Here is a 15688-nt window from a genome sequence, read left to right as displayed (position 1 = left end):
CTAACCTTTCGGATAGATGTAATATATTTTATAAAAACTTGTTTGAATTAGTGTGTTCAAATAAATAATATTATGATAGCTTTTGCAATAGAAAAAAAAAAAAACAAATTTCAAATATAAAATGCAATTCTGAAAACTTGTGATTAGAGAAGGTTTGAGAATCAGGCTTTCCATGTGAAGGACCGAGCCAAGGCAGTAGGGAATGAAATTGATTGTAGTAGGTGATTTATAACTGATAAAGAAATTAAGCAAATTTCAGGAAAAAGTAGGGATAATAGGACTTGAAATTGCAGCAAAAATCAAAGGGCAAAATTATAAGCCACATTGAGAAACCCAATCTATACAGGCGGCAGCAGTGGCTATGGTGATTGTTGAGAGAGTGAGGTGGAGAGAGCAGTAAGGTCTTCCAAGGCTAATTCTCGGTCCCCAGACCCAGAGCCATTATTACAAACATGCCTAGTTTGATGTCTCTCTCTTCTTTCGCACTCCTCACACCCCCTACCTTCAACTTCAAACCCACCACACTCCCTCCTAATCCCTCACTTCCCTATCTCTCCATAACATGTTCCTCAGACAACAACCCTAAACCAACCAGAAGCAGCTCCTGGGTGAGCCCTGACTGGCTGACCTCTCTGAGCCGGTCTCTCACCATGGGCCAAGACGACTCCGGTATACCCATGGCCACTGCTAAACTGGATGACGTGTCTGAGCTCCTGGGTGGTGCCCTCTTCCTTCCTTTGTTCAGATGGATGAATATGTACGGACCCATTTACCGGCTCGCCGCCGGGCCCCGCAATTTTGTGGTTGTCAGTGACCCCGCTATTGCTAAGCATGTTCTGAGGAATTATGGCAAATACGCCAAGGGTCTCGTGGCCGAGGTTTCGGAGTTTTTGTTCGGATCGGGTTTTGCCATTGCGGAAGGCGAGCTTTGGACGGTATTCCCCTGCTGCTTCGCTTGGTTTTTTTTTTTTGTGTATAAAGTTGTTATAATTTATTACGGTGATGTATAAGGGCTTATGATCAACAGCCTCTATGCTCCATTGGCTTCTGAAAATTGTAGGAGAAAAGAAGGGATCCGATTTTTTTTATCTTTTGTTTGTCACATTATTTGTAACGAAGAAAACAAATGCTTCCATTCAACTGAGTTGGGTATACAATTTGGATTATTTAATGTGAATCATTATTATTTTTTTTTTTTATGTTTTGGAAGCCATAACAATATAAAAAGCATAAGAATCTTTGATATCTTCTCCTTGTGCTTTCAGCTCTTTACTATCTCTTAATTCATTCCCATGTCAATTTAGTTTTTATCGACTTAAAGAATCAATGGAGCCCAAATTTCATTTTCCTGTCAAGTTAAATCAGCTCCTAAAATAATGTTTGATGTTACTTTGAATTTTTAGTTTAGAAGCTTTCAATAATTGTGAATGAATATTTAAGGGTTGTTCTTGCTTCTTTAGTGTTGCTCTGTCAGAATAAAAATCTGATTTCTGATAGGTGAGGCGCAGGGCTGTGGTTCCTTCTCTTCACAAGCGATACTTATCCATAATTGTTGATCGGGTGTTTTGCAAATGTGCTGAGAGATTGGTAGAGAATCTTAGAACTGATGCACTCAATGGCAGTGCTGTAAACATGGAGGAGAAGTTTTCTCAATTGACTCTGGATGTCATCGGTCTATCTGTGTTCAACTACAATTTTGATTCACTTACTGCTGATAGTCCTGTTATTGATGCAGTTTACACTGCATTGAAAGAGGCTGAGGCTCGATCAACTGACCTTTTACCATACTGGAAGGCAATTCCTAACTCACACCCTTTCTTACTTTTTTTCTTTGTTATTTTGACAATTATACTAGGCCAATTTTGTTCATGTTGCAGGTCAAAGCTTTGTGTAAGATAATCCCTAGACAAATAAAAGCTGAAGAATCAGTAACAGTGATAAGGAAAACTGTAGAAGAACTTATTGCTAAGTGCAAAGAAATTGTGGAAAGAGAGGGTGAGAGGATTGATGAGGATGAATATGTTAATGACTCAGATCCAAGCATCCTTCGTTTCTTGCTTGCTAGCAGAGAAGAGGTCTGTTTATGATTTTCTATTGTACAATTCTTTGAACTCTAGCATTTTTCTCTTGTTGTGATTGTTTTTGACTTTAGTGTTGAGATTGCAAATTTGCATTGGAGTAAGTGGACAAAAGCAATTCTATATCGTCTGGGAGCTAGGCTACTTCAACCTGCTCTAGAAGTGTCAAGGGCATATGTAGATTCCCAGATAAAACAGATATGTAGATTTAAAGCATGTGTATAACAAGTAATAAGCAGAAAAAGCAATAAAGTAAATTAAAATGTGGGAAAATGGGAGATAAGGAAAATAAAAGACATACACGCACACAATAGGGACTATACTGTCAAGTGAAGAACTATGATGTAGTCAATATTGGGCTTTGGTTTCCAAGGTGTCTTGAGATTTACTGCTTCTGTTCAAACCTGATCCAATATCAGATTTATTGTTTCCAGCTTGCTTTATTTTCAGATTTAACATAATGGTGCTGTATATCTTAGGTTTCAAGTGTGCAATTACGAGATGACCTTTTATCAATGTTGGTTGCTGGGCATGAGACCACTGGTTCAGTGTTGACTTGGACATTATATCTTTTAAGTAAGGTATCATTACAATCATCATGTTTCTCTTTACAACGTTTTCCCTTCTATTAGTAAAGAAAATGTTGCCACTTTGTATGTTGAATTGCAAAGATAAATTCTCTAAGTTTCTGGTCTTAAGTAAACAGTGAAATGTGGAACAGGCAATAGTTATTTATTTATTTATAATGAGTAAACAGGTACTGTATTAATAAAAAGGTATACACGACGTATACATATACAGAAAACCAATAGGGTTGATAACATAACCACACCCTATGGGGTATTTATTCACTTATTTATATTTATGGAATAAGGTATTTATCATATGAACTTTATCACAATTAATTTCTCACATATATTGAACCAAAGGAAGGCAAACTACTTGAGCTTGGGTCAGCCATGAATCAAATATAGATTTAGTAAATGCAAGAAAAAAAAATATTCGAAAAGATATAATGGATTCAATCTTGCTCAGCTAGGGGGTTTCTTAAATCACCCCAAGGTTGCTGGGTCTTTTTCTTTTAGAATTTGTATGGGCTTTAACTTATCATATAAAAAGTAAAAAGAAAAAGCAGAAAAAGAAAAAAAAGAAAAAAAGAAAAAAGAAAAGTCATGTAGAGGTTGAAACAATGACACAGACAATAGACATTAGATCAAATGGTTCAGATGGCAAGAAACATTGGCTTATCAGAGTATAACTTATGTGACTGGGGGTTTCTATTGAAAATGAGAAATCATAATTAGGGGCATTGAAATTGTTTGCTGGATATATACTTGCAAAAATTATGGTATTTCTTGTCATGTTTAATCTATTTATGGCCTATTCATTTTCAATGATAATGTTTGTTGTGTGTATAAAGTGAAAGGCTTTTACAAGAGCTGGTTTGTGGTGCTCAATCAGTAACCCAAACACCAAGATTGTTTGTATAATAATATCATTTTTTTTTGTGTAAGATTTATGTTTTTATCACTCTCAGGAATTTAGATAAACTATTTGTGTTTGGTGACAGATTTCTTTCTGGCATTCAATCTATCTAAAGCCACGTCTTTGATTGAGGCATTTATTTTTTCAACTTATTGCATTAATGACTTTATGTCCCTTTCAATCATTTGCTCAAGTTTGTATAATCTTTACCATGTATCTAATAATACATATACTTTGTATACAACTCTAAGTGAGTGACATTTTGCTGAAATGTAAAGCTGGAGATTGGTTCAATTGAAAAGGGCTATGGATTAGCTGCCTATTGTTCACAAATGTTTTCATGCAGAACTCTTCTTCTCTGATGAAAGCACAAGAAGAGGTCGACAGGGTTTTACAGGGAAGGTCTCCCTCGTATGAAGATATAAAGGATCTCAAGTTCTTAACACGTTGCATAAATGAGTCCATGCGTCTATACCCTCATCCTCCTGTAGGTGCAACCCTGCATCCTTCAAGTTGACTGAATCATAATACAATTTTTTTCTGTGAAGATATTTTCTTGCGGGTGTCAGCATTTCTTATTTGTTGTAGGTTTTGATAAGAAGAGCTAAAGTCGCTGATGTGCTTCCTGGAAATTACAAGGTCAATGCTGGTCAAGATATAATGATTTCAGTATATAATATCCATCACTCCTCTCAGGTGTCTCCTTATATACTATCTCTCTTGAATGTTTGTTTTAATGGATCAAGTGTAATTTCTTTAATTCAAGCTGCTTCTTACAAGTAAAGACCTTTGCTTTCTGCTGCAATTTTGATGAATTCTATTTAGTAACTCAGTAATTAGCATTCTCTAAATTTAGTTCCTTATCAGCTACCAAGTTTCAAAGTTCCCCTCTTCACAAATTCTGAATATGGAAGAATTAAGCCCGATTCATATATTGAACTTTCTACTCTAGATTCTTGGTGTACAAGAAGTTTCCCTTTCAATCCATGATGCATATTTTTAGAGGATGCTGAATTTCCATTCCTTTGTTTTCTAGTTAAATAATTTTTCCTTCTACTTTTATCACTGTAAATGTACACAAGGTCTGGGAAAGAGCAGAAGATTTTCTGCCGGAAAGATTCGACTTAGAAGGTCCTGTGCCTAATGAAACAAATACAGATTTCAGGTATTTATTTTTTCCAAGTCCTTTCAAGATGCCAAGCTTATCCACCTTCTCATTTTTCTGTGGTTTTGAGGTTTGATTCTTGGAAATCAGAGCTATTTATTGGGCATACAGCCCAAAAATAATGCTTTGCTTTTATGTTTCCTGTTATTCTAATTCCAGAAAATATGTTGTAGATTCATTCCATTTAGTGGGGGCCCACGTAAGTGTGTTGGTGATCAGTTTGCTTTGCTGGAAGCGATTGTTGCACTTGCAATCTTTGTGCAGCACATGAATTTTGAGCTGGTTCCTGATCAGAATATTAGCATGACTACCGGGGCAACTATTCATACAACAAATGTAATATTCTTGACATACACTTATGTTCCTCAATGCACTAGTACTCATGACACAGCCTAATTAGGATTCCAAACCTGAGTTAAATAATAGTACTGTAGCAGTATCATACATTTCCCTAGTCCCTATCAGAGACACAAAAAGAGAAGGCAAATTTACATATCTGATTAGGATCTGAATGTGATAAAAAAAACATTTATAGAGATTTTTTCGGAACTCTTGCTTGGTAATATCTGGATAGGAACACTGTTTAGTCAAAGTCAAACATACCCAATCTAATAGAGATAAAAAAGAAAAAATGAAAAAAAAAAGATCAGGCATACAGTTGCTTGTGAATCTGTAAATGTCTTCTTATATCTTGGATCCAAGAATACTCTGTGTTCGAACTTGATTACTCCAACACAGGCCTGAAAAATGCTTGAACTTTATATGATGCACTGTTTGAGCTGAACAAATAACCTGTTCACACAATGATGCCCTAAAATTCGATTCATACCTGATTCTTAACTCTTGATATATGAACATAGTTATCCAAATAATGTGGCTTTTTGTTGCAGGGCTTGTACATGAAATTGACTCAAAGGCAAATTCCATCTGCATTTGTTCCAACATCTTCTAGGTAAAATCGTAAATTTTATATCCAAGTGATAATGTTCTGATTCTTTTCATTCATTACTAAAAATGTTTATACTTCTGTTGTTGAGTGTATAACATTAATAGCAATCAGTAAACAATGCTGTCTTCCATATTGGTAGAGGATTTCTGGTGTGGTAAGAACATTTGTTTGTTAGGTGTTGGGTGTTATACACTTGGGGAAACTGAAAGTATGGCATCAGAATTTAGGCCTCAACATGCATGAACATCCATAGAAATATTGATCCCAAATTTTAGCCCAAACATCCCAAATTTTCCCAATCGAACACACATTTGGAAGAGATTAATAATATGAAAAAAGAAATGATTTATAATTCAATTCAAGAAAGTGATGAATTACAAGTGCTTACAATTGGACATGGCAAGGATGTTAAAATGCTACCATCTTCAATATCGAACATATAGAGATATCTATCTTCAAATTCTATAAAATAGATAGAATTTTTTCTAATTCCGGTTCAACAACATCAAAACATCTGCCTGTGGACTTCTCAAGAAATATTGATCGTTCCCCTATGTTTCTCACCTCCACTAACTCCATGTTGGAGAAATCAATTCAAAAAATTTCAAAATCAATATCCTCTTCCAAAAATCTGGCATAGTTTGAGTATATCTTATGAACTAGCAAGAGCTCACCATGAGATTCCATCAGGTAACATTTTAGTCTTCTTGGTAGAATCCGCTCATCCCTTATCAATGGCCAAAATTGAATAGATGAACCTTCAAAATCAGCAACTACCAATTTGCAACCTATTAGAGTTGTGTCATAAATCTTAGATAAACGTCTCCATCCCCATGCTGAAATTCTTCATCCTCAAGTCCAAGTTCTTCATTCTCATTTTCTACGTAAATTTCTTCATCATCATGTTGAAACTCAAAGTCAAGTTCTTCATTGATTTCCTCATTGTCATACTAGAATTCTTCATCCTCAAATCCAAGTTCTTCATTCTCATTTTCTGTGTAACTTTCTTCATCATCATATTGAAATTCTTCATCCTCGAATTAAAGTTCTTCATTCTCATTTTCGGTGTAGCTTTCTTCATTATTGTATTCAAATTCTTCATCCTCAACTATCTACCTGAGATTGTCCCTTGGCCTGTAGGTCCTAACATAAGGTTAAAATTCTAGCTCTTCTAGAGTAGTATCTCACTGATGGCTCAGGCCCCTACGAAAGAAGGCCTTCTTTGCCCTCCACCTAAGCTATGCAGGAAAGACCCAAAGTCAATCCTAGGGAACAATGAAGCTTCATAAGATTGTTTTGTCCAAGTTGTCCAGTGTAGGTAGTCTGCATCTTCACAGACATGTGTCAGAACTTACCCAATATGGGATTTCGCTACTTTAAAACCATTATAGAATTCAATTTCTTCATTCTCACTTTCTAGATATGTTTCTTGATCCATAAGCTTCAATTTGATATTCTTTTAATAGATTCATTATCGCTGGGACAACAAGACACAAAAAAGTCAGTTACGAGAAACAAAATATGGCAATTGGGATCCTTTGGAGGCAATGATAAAATGCATATCATATAATTAAAAAGTCTAATGGAGGGAGCAGGATAGTCCCGGATGAACTAGGATTAAGAAGAAAACAATCATCTGATTGAATATCATGCATCACCAACCATCCATATGAAGAATAACATGGCAATTTTCCGCGCATCTCTGGAATGATTCTAACATAGTATTGATCTTTAGATATGCTAAAAAAAGTTTGTCTTTGCTTATCCTTATCATGACAAAATAAAAGTCAAGGATGTGAATGTTTGTCTTTGTTTATCCTTTCCTTAACAAAATAAAAGTCAAGGATGTGATTGTGGGAAAAGTTGATGTTGTTTTATGGAGGCTACTTGCATATCTTTTATATTTTCAAATAAGCAAAGAATATTCTGAATTTTCAAATTAATTTATATATATATATATATATATATATATATATATATATATATATATATTTAAAAAAAAGAAGGATGTTTTGAGAGATGGTTAACAAATAGGGGCTCACTATAAATATATATATATATATATATATATAAAAGCGAACCTGGTGCCTGTGCCAATGCAAATAGGTCTTCTTGAGGCCTTATAAACATGAGACGTGTGCACATATCATATCCTTATCCTTTTGGTCTTTGTTTCTAATTCCACTCCTGTTAATTCATGATCCCATACCAAATACGAACTTTATAAAATTACCAATTCTTAATTGCATAGGAAAATTATCCTCTTTAAAGAAAATATTCAAATATAAAAATTTAAAAAAAAAATTCTCAGAGAAATATTTAGAAAAATGTAGTAATTATGTGATCTGAAAAATATAAGGAAATTTGAAATTTAACTCAAACATAAGGGAAGGTGATTGAAATTTACCTTAAAATATTCCATCAAAAATGAAATTAAAAATATTATTATTATTTTTAACTAAACATTATCATTAAAAAATTAAATATTTTGATAACAAATTACTTTATCACAAAATAGCCATGCCTTTTTTTTTGGCTTTCTTCACACCTTTCATCTATGTTTGTGGGTGTGTTTGGATTTTACACCACTCTAAATGGTAAATACCTGTCAGGCCGCAGAGGTTGAAATTGAATGAAGCAACTAATCATATATATCATAACTAGGAAGAAACTTGAGAGGTCTTCAAGCTTTTGTTGGGTCTTCGTCATGGCCAGATGTTAAACGTCCTTGCCGTCGCGTCAGAGAGCACGCCTAGGTGGGCCAAGGAGGTGAAGGAGACCAACCCAAGAGAAAATATGAATTTATTACAGGAAGTTAATGATGGTCGGATGATAAAGTTATGATTATAAAATGAATTAAAGATACAACCAAATAAGGTTGACACAGTAACCCATTCTAAAAAGGCAAAAATTTAGAACGTGTGAAATGTGATTAGTTCCTCCATTCAATTTCAAGTTTCAACTTTTGTGGGCTGCACAGGTGCCACAACTAGGTGCCATTTACCACTCAGAAGTCCCACAAATGAAAGATGGAAAATTAGGGGCAAACGACAAAACATAACCCCACTATAATTTTAGTATCCAAAAAGATTGCATCGGAAGCATCGTCCGATAAATTGACCAAAACACCCTCCATAGGTGGAAAGTGGAAGGGACTCTCTTCTTCATCCATCCAAGGCCAAGAGAAGAGAGTGCAGTCTACAGAAAGAGAAAGAGGCAGTCATGGAAGACGAAACCTTGGAGAGCCGAAATCAAGCCAGATTGGCTATATTGGAGCTCACCAACATGATCAGTGTCCCTATGTGCCTCCACGCTATCGTACGCCTCAACGTCCCTGATGCCATCTGGCAAGGTGGCTCCAACGCTCCCCTCTCCGCCTCCCAGATCCTAACACGTGTCCTCCCCTCTGGTGATCCCCACAATCTCCAACGCATCCTCCGCCTTCTCACCACTTACGGCGTTTTCGCCGAGCACCTCCTAACCGACCCCTCCTCCGACCAAGTCCTTCGGAAATACTCCCTCACCGACATCGGAAAAACGCTGGTCACCGATGCGGACGGCCTCTCCTACGGAGCGTATGTGCTGCAGCACTACCAGGAGGAGTTGATGACAGCGTGGCCATTGGTTCACGAGGCCGTTGTGGACTCCACCACCGAGCCCTTCGTCAAAGCCAACGGCGAGCCGGCCTATTCTTACTATGGTAAGAAACCAGAGATGAACGATCTGATGCAGAGGGCAATGTCGGGGGTATCCGTGCCCTTCATGAAGGCTATTTTGAACGGGTACAATGGGTTTGATGGAGTGCAACGATTGGTGGACGTTGGTGGGAGTGCAGGGGATTGTCTGAGGATGATCTTACAGAAACACACAAATATTAAGGAGGGGATAAACTTTGACTTGCCGGAGGTCGTAGCCAAGGCCCCAAACATTCCCGGTGAGAATATTAGAGTGTTTTTGAGATGGATAAGAGGAAGGTGTGAGTGTGGGAAATGGATGTAGAGTTAATCAGGGTCGTTGGACTTTTGCAGGTGTGACCCACGTTGGAGGTGACATGTTCAAATCTGTTCCTGATGGCGATGCTATCTTTATGAAGGTGCGTCCTGCTTTTCCCTTCTCATTTCTCACAGCAATATTTTAGACTTGCTTTTTCCAATTTCATTTTTGTCATTTCAACCCCGAAGAAACGTGATTCTTTTTCCTATCTTATTATAGTTGAATTGCTCAATATATTATAATATATTTTGAAAGTGAGGACTAGACTCATCAGAAGTTAAAACATTGGTTCCTTTGTAACCTTTCAGCTTTGTTAGTATGTACATAAAAGAAGGTTGGATACATTTGATTGATTCTAAATATTAAGTGATGTCTTCTTGAGAGGGAGGGTGGTTTGTCCTGTTTTCCCTTTGGCGGTCTTTCTTGTTTAGCGGTTATTAATTTATACATACTACCTATTCAAAAAGGACAATTTGTCCAGAAGTAATGAGTTTGACACTGTTGAGGGCTGGTACCTGGGCCTTAAAATTTTTCAATATGTTGGCTCATCAAATCGATTCTCAAGTGAAGATTTGAAGATGCAAGCCAAGCCACCGCATGTATGGTGAGATTAGGTGTGGAGGGCAGCCTGGATCTAATGTTGTTCAGGAGGTAATTGTCAATTCAAGTATGAAACCCACTTTCCAATGGTCATACATGTTTAAGTTTAGTCGATTGGATCCCTCTTTTATTGGGATGGTTCCCCCTTTTTATGGCTTCATTTGGAAGGTATTGATCACTTATGTTTCAAGCTTAATGTTTGGTGTTACTGAATCTTGATACCGATACTCGTCCCCTGACACCATTTACACCTTATACCTGTGATTTTCCTTTTTTTTTTCCCTAAGTATGTTGGCTTGGGAATATGCCTTTTAGCAGAAGAAGAAATGAAAATTATTGATATTAAGAGCCCCTCTACTCTTCTTTCTTTTAGCCATAAAAGTAACCAACCAATCTGGTTCAACATGAGATTGAACTTGAGAAGACACTGTAGTTAAATGATCATATCATATGAATTTTGATGATGCATTTGCGGCAAGGGGGCCTTGGTGATGCATTGTTGCATATTTTTCTACTTTGGGACTTTTCTGAGGCTTAAAACTTCTGGAGTAATGAGCGAACATTTTTCACCCTCTTAGTGAGTCCAAATGAGTAGCGGACAAGAAAAAAGCTGGTTGAAATGGACATGATGATGGATGCTTTTTGGACTGGATTTTTTGATGTGGTCCACAAATTGTGATGTGAGGTATATTTTGAGATTCTAAAGAACACTATGCTACAGAGTGAGCATCAACACTCTTCCAGCCCCTTCTCAATAATGCTAATATCACATGTAAGCGTGTCTTGTGTTCCCGTGGTATTTTTTAACTTATATACTTCCTTAGTACACTCTTGACTTGTGGTAGCTGTACTAGTTCCACGTGAAGATTTTTGAGCAGGTTGATTCAGGAAATGGAACTTAAACTTATTCTTTTTAATTTTGTAATGTTAATTGACAGTGGGTGTTGACAACTTGGACTGATGAAGAATGCAAGCTGATCATGAAGAACTGCTACAATGCACTACCGGTGGGTGGAAAGATGATAGCCTGCGAGCCAGTGCTGCCAAAGGAGTCAGACAATAGTCTTAGAACACGAGCCCTCTTGGAAGGAGACATCTTTGTCATGACAATCTACAGAGCCAAGGGTAAGCATAGGACTGAAGAAGAATTTAGGCAACTGGGTCTCTCTGCAGGTTTCCCCCATTTACGAGCATTCTATATCGACCATTTCTATACTGTCTTAGAGTTCCAAAAGTGATTTCCAGAAGTAAAATTCAACACCCAAGGAAATGGAATTCTCACATTGGGAGGCCCTAATCTGTTGCTCAGATTAATAAATCATGCATATTGTGCATCGAAACATTGCAGTAACTGTGGTAAGATGGGGTCATTTGTAGTTATTTATCAATTTCATTACTTGAGCCTTAATTAAAGAGATAGCTAGAAGCTCCTCTTTTAGATTTCAAGGTGTAGTTTTGTACTGATTTTTGAACCCAAAAGCAGTCTTACCGTAACTTTGGTTACAAACTAGAGCTCTTCTTTTGGAGTTTGTGGAGCATCCCTCTCCTCTTAGAAAACTCTTTTCAAGAGTTAGTCAATTCTAAATTCAAAGTAAATCCTTCAAAATAAAATAAGAATTTAAGATTTAAAAACCTTTTTTTTACCTATTTTATATATATATTGCACATTTTGTTATTGCACTTGAAATAGGTGCAAGGATTTTTTTTTAAGGTTTAGTCTTCATTTTTGGAGAGAAAAAAAAAAAGTGGGTGAAAGTGCAAGAATGTGGATATGTATAAAAGACGACCTATGTGAATACGGTGATAGATGATGAAACAAGAGAAAGGAGAAAACAAATCGAGATGAAAGACCCTAATTGGTGGGAGAGATAGGGATGAGAGAGTATCCATGTAAAATGTATTCCTTTGAGAGATTGAACCTATAACACTTCACAATGTTTAGAAGACTCTCAAATGATTGATGTCTTGACTAAATGAGATTATCCCCTATTTGTAGGCACTCAAGAGACTTGAGAAACTCTTTGGATGCTTCAAAAGTTTTCCACTACTCTAAAATACTTTACAATTCTTTAAAATATCTTACACAAGTTATGTACATGGTATATACTAAAGTCCTCATGAACTCTTTAAAACGATAACTTTTTAGAATATTTTATAATACTCTCACTTTCTTTTATTAATGTCTTTAATTTTCTATTTGGATTTGACTTTGTAGCCATTGTGATTTATCATTTCGGCATCTCCTTGTTTAGTTTGAAGAATTTTGAACAATTTGTAAATCTAACTATTCACTCTTTTTGGCCTAAAAGTTAGCCAACAAAAATGTCATCACTTTTTTTTTTTTGTTCTTTTATGGTAAAAATCATTTAAATATATCTATATATATATATTTGGTATTTATCCATTCAAAATGGATTATTTTTCAAAACTTTGACATAAAACCAAGTTTATTGGAGAAAATTTATGTTTAGATGGAATTTTTAAAGATATTTATTAATTACTAGTTAAAAAATACGTGCAAAGTAATAAAATATGTTTTTTAAAATATTTTACAAAATATAATAGAAAACTTTTAAACAAAGGTGTTTGTATTAATTCTTTATATTAATAAATTAATAATAAATTCCTCTAATTTTTTATTGATAATAAATAGATTCATATTAATATATTTTTAAATAAATTTATACTTATCTTTGATCTTCCAATGAATGTTGAAGGGTTAAAATATTCATCTTTTTACATAATATTAATATTTTTTTAATATTAAAAGATATATAAATATCATATAAATAAATATAATAATAATAAGATAATAAATATTAATATAATGTAAATAAATAAATAAAAATCATAAATTTAAAATTAAACTTTTATTTTTTAACTTAGGAAAATTATTGAACGATACATAAATATCAAATTATTATCAAATTATTTATATAAAAAATATATGAATATGCATTTATTATTAATTTATTTATTACAAAAATATGTAAATATATTATTAATTTATTAGTCCAGGAAAATTACTCATTTAAGTAAAATATTTTATTTCAATTTTTTTATAAAATAAAAAAAAATGTTTTTTTAAATATAAATTAATTATGATAAATGTGGTAATATCATCATTATTTTTTATATTATATTTAATTGAAAACAAATCACTTGCAAAAAAAACACACACGGAGGAAAATTAAAATTGTAATTGAATCGTAAAAATTGCTATAATAGAATTTGTAAAAAATATTGACTAGAAAGTAGAAGAACCAAGTGTGTATAGTTCAGATAGTTAAACCTTAGAAAACTTTGTACAGCGTTTAGAGGGTAAAACAAAACCTTATAATTTTTTGGAAATATTTAGAAATAATAAAAAAAAATATACCCCTACCAAGGAATTTATAAAAAATAAATTAAACCATCAATAAATAGAAGAACCAATAAATATTATAAATACAACTATACGAATAAAAAAAACAAATTAATATGAAAAATAAGGTTAAATCTATTACATTGTCAACAACAATTAAATTGAAAACCTTATAATTAAAAATAGATGTTATTTTGTAAGCAAATAAAATCTCACAAAGATAAAAAATAATAAATAAAAAAAATAAAAAACTCAACATGGTATCAAATAATGAGAAAGAAAAGAGAGAAAAATAAAAGTTCAATTGTTCTTCATATTACAAAAAAATTGAAAAGACAAAATAGAAAGGAAAAAAAATGGTCTCCAAAAAACTTTGATTTGAAGAGTAAGAAATAAGAAAGTTATAATATTTGCTTTATTCTACAATTTAAAGGTGTAGATTAATTCTTTCAAGAATTTGAGCAATTTTTTCTCAAGAATTTGAGTGACTTCTTTAAAGTAAGGGTTAATAATACAGTGAGTCATCTTATAATTCTTTCTTTATTTTCATCTATTTTTAAAGTATCAAAATGTTTGAATTCCCTAAAATAGATCAAATGATTTTTTTTAAAGATATTATAATTTGTTATTTGGTTTATAAAATAAATTAGGAATATCATATAATTTGTTTGATTATTATGCAAGTAAATTTTACCTTTTCAATTAATTAAAAACGAGAGTTTAATACACTTTATCCTTTCAACTTATCTCGTGTTTTACACATTACCTCCTTAAGTTTAAAATCAAATAATTGTCTTTCAAACTTCTTAAATATCAACATTGTGACTTTTTTTGTTGAACGAGATTAGATTGATTAGACAGAAATATCATATATTGCGCATGTAACTTAATAAGTGAAGGTAGATTTGTAATTTGAATCACTCTATATTAAAATTATCATCATGTCATTGAAAAGTGGAATAGATGTTGGCCTTCACTTCTTTGAATCAATCAAGGTGAAAACAGAGTGCAATCTATTGACAAAAAGAGTTGGTCATGAAAGAGATCATGAAAAGTTAAAACTAAGTCCAATCAGCTATATTAGAGCATGAGAATTATATAATCATACACCCCTAAAAAAAAAAAAAAATTTTGAAAATTTTGACTTTTGGTTTTCAAGGTAGATATATTTTAGGGAAACTAACCCTCAAAACATACAATCTAATAGTAAAATCATCAAAATTTGACTTTTGAACTACCACCATTTTTTCTTCTTTTTATTTTCCATGCGGGTGCTAAAAATTCTTTCTTCTATCACTATAGCAGACCTACTCAACTACCTTAAAAAAAGCATGTTTAATTTTTTATTTTTTTTAACTAATCACATTTGGACAACACTAAAATAATGTTTTCCTTATTCTCCCACAATCTCAATCTCCAATGCTAAAGAATACCTAATTCGTAATTCCATTACACACTCGTAATGCTTCCAAACTTGGCAATATCAGCAAGGCTCAGAATTTCTACAATTACGGAATGAAAGCCATCTCAATTTGTCCAGCAGTAATGAGTTCCACACTGATGTGGGCTTGTACCTGGGCCTTAGAATTTTTCAATAAGTTGGCTCATCAAATCGATTCTCAAACTCGAGAATTGAAGATGCAAGCCAAGCCCCCTCATTAGGCGTGGAGGGCAGCCTGGATCTAATATTGTTCAGGAGGTACTTGTCCAGTCAAGTATGAAACCCACTGCCCTGGACCTAAAATCTCTCTTTTTCATACATTGATTTGGCAAAATTTCAATTCATTGGAACCATATATGTGACAAAGGACTCCAGAGGACATCAGGAGATAATAGCAACTTTTCAGTGGTTGTACTTGTACAAGTTCAAGTTCAGTCAGTTGGATCCCTGTGTTATTAACTTCATTGGGTTGGTTCCCTGCTTTTATGACTTCATTTGGAAGGTATTTATTACTTGTGTTCCAAGTTTGATGTTTGGTGCGACTGGATCTTGATACTCTCCCTCTCATACCATTAACACATTGTATCTATCCTTTTCCTTTCTTTTTTTTTTC

The 15688-nt window shown here is 34.0% G+C and overlaps 2 protein-coding genes across 4 annotated transcripts; both read left to right on the top strand.

Moving 5' to 3' along the window:
- Positions 1 to 153: 153 nt before the first annotated feature.
- Positions 154 to 9596, top strand: LOC100243621 (carotene epsilon-monooxygenase, chloroplastic). Of its 3 annotated transcripts, none has more exons than XM_019221707.2 (10): positions 154 to 935; positions 1498 to 1794; positions 1878 to 2075; positions 2558 to 2659; positions 3910 to 4050; positions 4152 to 4259; positions 4646 to 4728; positions 4902 to 5064; positions 5619 to 5680; positions 8658 to 9596. In XM_019221707.2, exons 1-10 carry the CDS (start codon positions 453 to 455, stop codon positions 8668 to 8670), a joined length of 1650 nt encoding a protein of 549 aa, XP_019077252.1. In that variant the 5' UTR covers positions 154 to 452; the 3' UTR covers positions 8671 to 9596. The 3 variants fall into 3 exon arrangements, with proteins under 3 accessions (XP_019077252.1, XP_019077251.1, XP_002265015.2); XM_019221706.2 differs by lacking the exon at positions 8658 to 9596 and adding an exon at positions 8290 to 8617; XM_002264979.4 differs by lacking the exon at positions 8658 to 9596 and adding an exon at positions 7144 to 7654.
- On the top strand, positions 8900 to 11710 carry LOC100259003 (nicotinate N-methyltransferase 1). Its single transcript, XM_002264530.4, has 3 exons — positions 8900 to 9611; positions 9706 to 9770; positions 11209 to 11710. Exons 1-3 carry the CDS (start codon positions 8900 to 8902, stop codon positions 11506 to 11508), a joined length of 1077 nt encoding a protein of 358 aa, XP_002264566.1. The 3' UTR covers positions 11509 to 11710.
- Positions 11711 to 15688: the final 3978 nt, after the last annotated feature.

Source organism: Vitis vinifera, chromosome 8 (genome assembly GCF_030704535.1).
Source record: "Vitis vinifera cultivar Pinot Noir 40024 chromosome 8, ASM3070453v1".
Lineage (NCBI taxonomy): Eukaryota > Viridiplantae > Streptophyta > Magnoliopsida > Vitales > Vitaceae > Vitis > Vitis vinifera.
Note: the sequence above shows the minus strand (reverse complement) of the source record. Positions and strands in the feature narration are given on the sequence as shown.

Coding starts and splice junctions, on each gene's coding strand:
- LOC100243621 (XM_002264979.4), top strand. CDS start 453: ATGCCTAGTTTGATGTCTCTCTCTTCTTTCGCACTCCTCACACCCCCT. Junction 4,729..4,901: donor GAAACAAATACAGATTTCAG/GTATTTATTTTT, acceptor AATATGTTGTAG/ATTCATTCCATTTAGTGGGG. Junction 5,681..7,143: donor TTTGTTCCAACATCTTCTAG/GTAAAATCGTAA, acceptor TTCTTTTAATAG/ATTCATTATCGCTGGGACAA.
- LOC100259003 (XM_002264530.4), top strand. CDS start 8,900: ATGGAAGACGAAACCTTGGAGAGCCGAAATCAAGCCAGATTGGCTATA. Junction 9,612..9,705: donor CAAGGCCCCAAACATTCCCG/GTGAGAATATTA, acceptor GGACTTTTGCAG/GTGTGACCCACGTTGGAGGT. Junction 9,771..11,208: donor GCGATGCTATCTTTATGAAG/GTGCGTCCTGCT, acceptor GTTAATTGACAG/TGGGTGTTGACAACTTGGAC.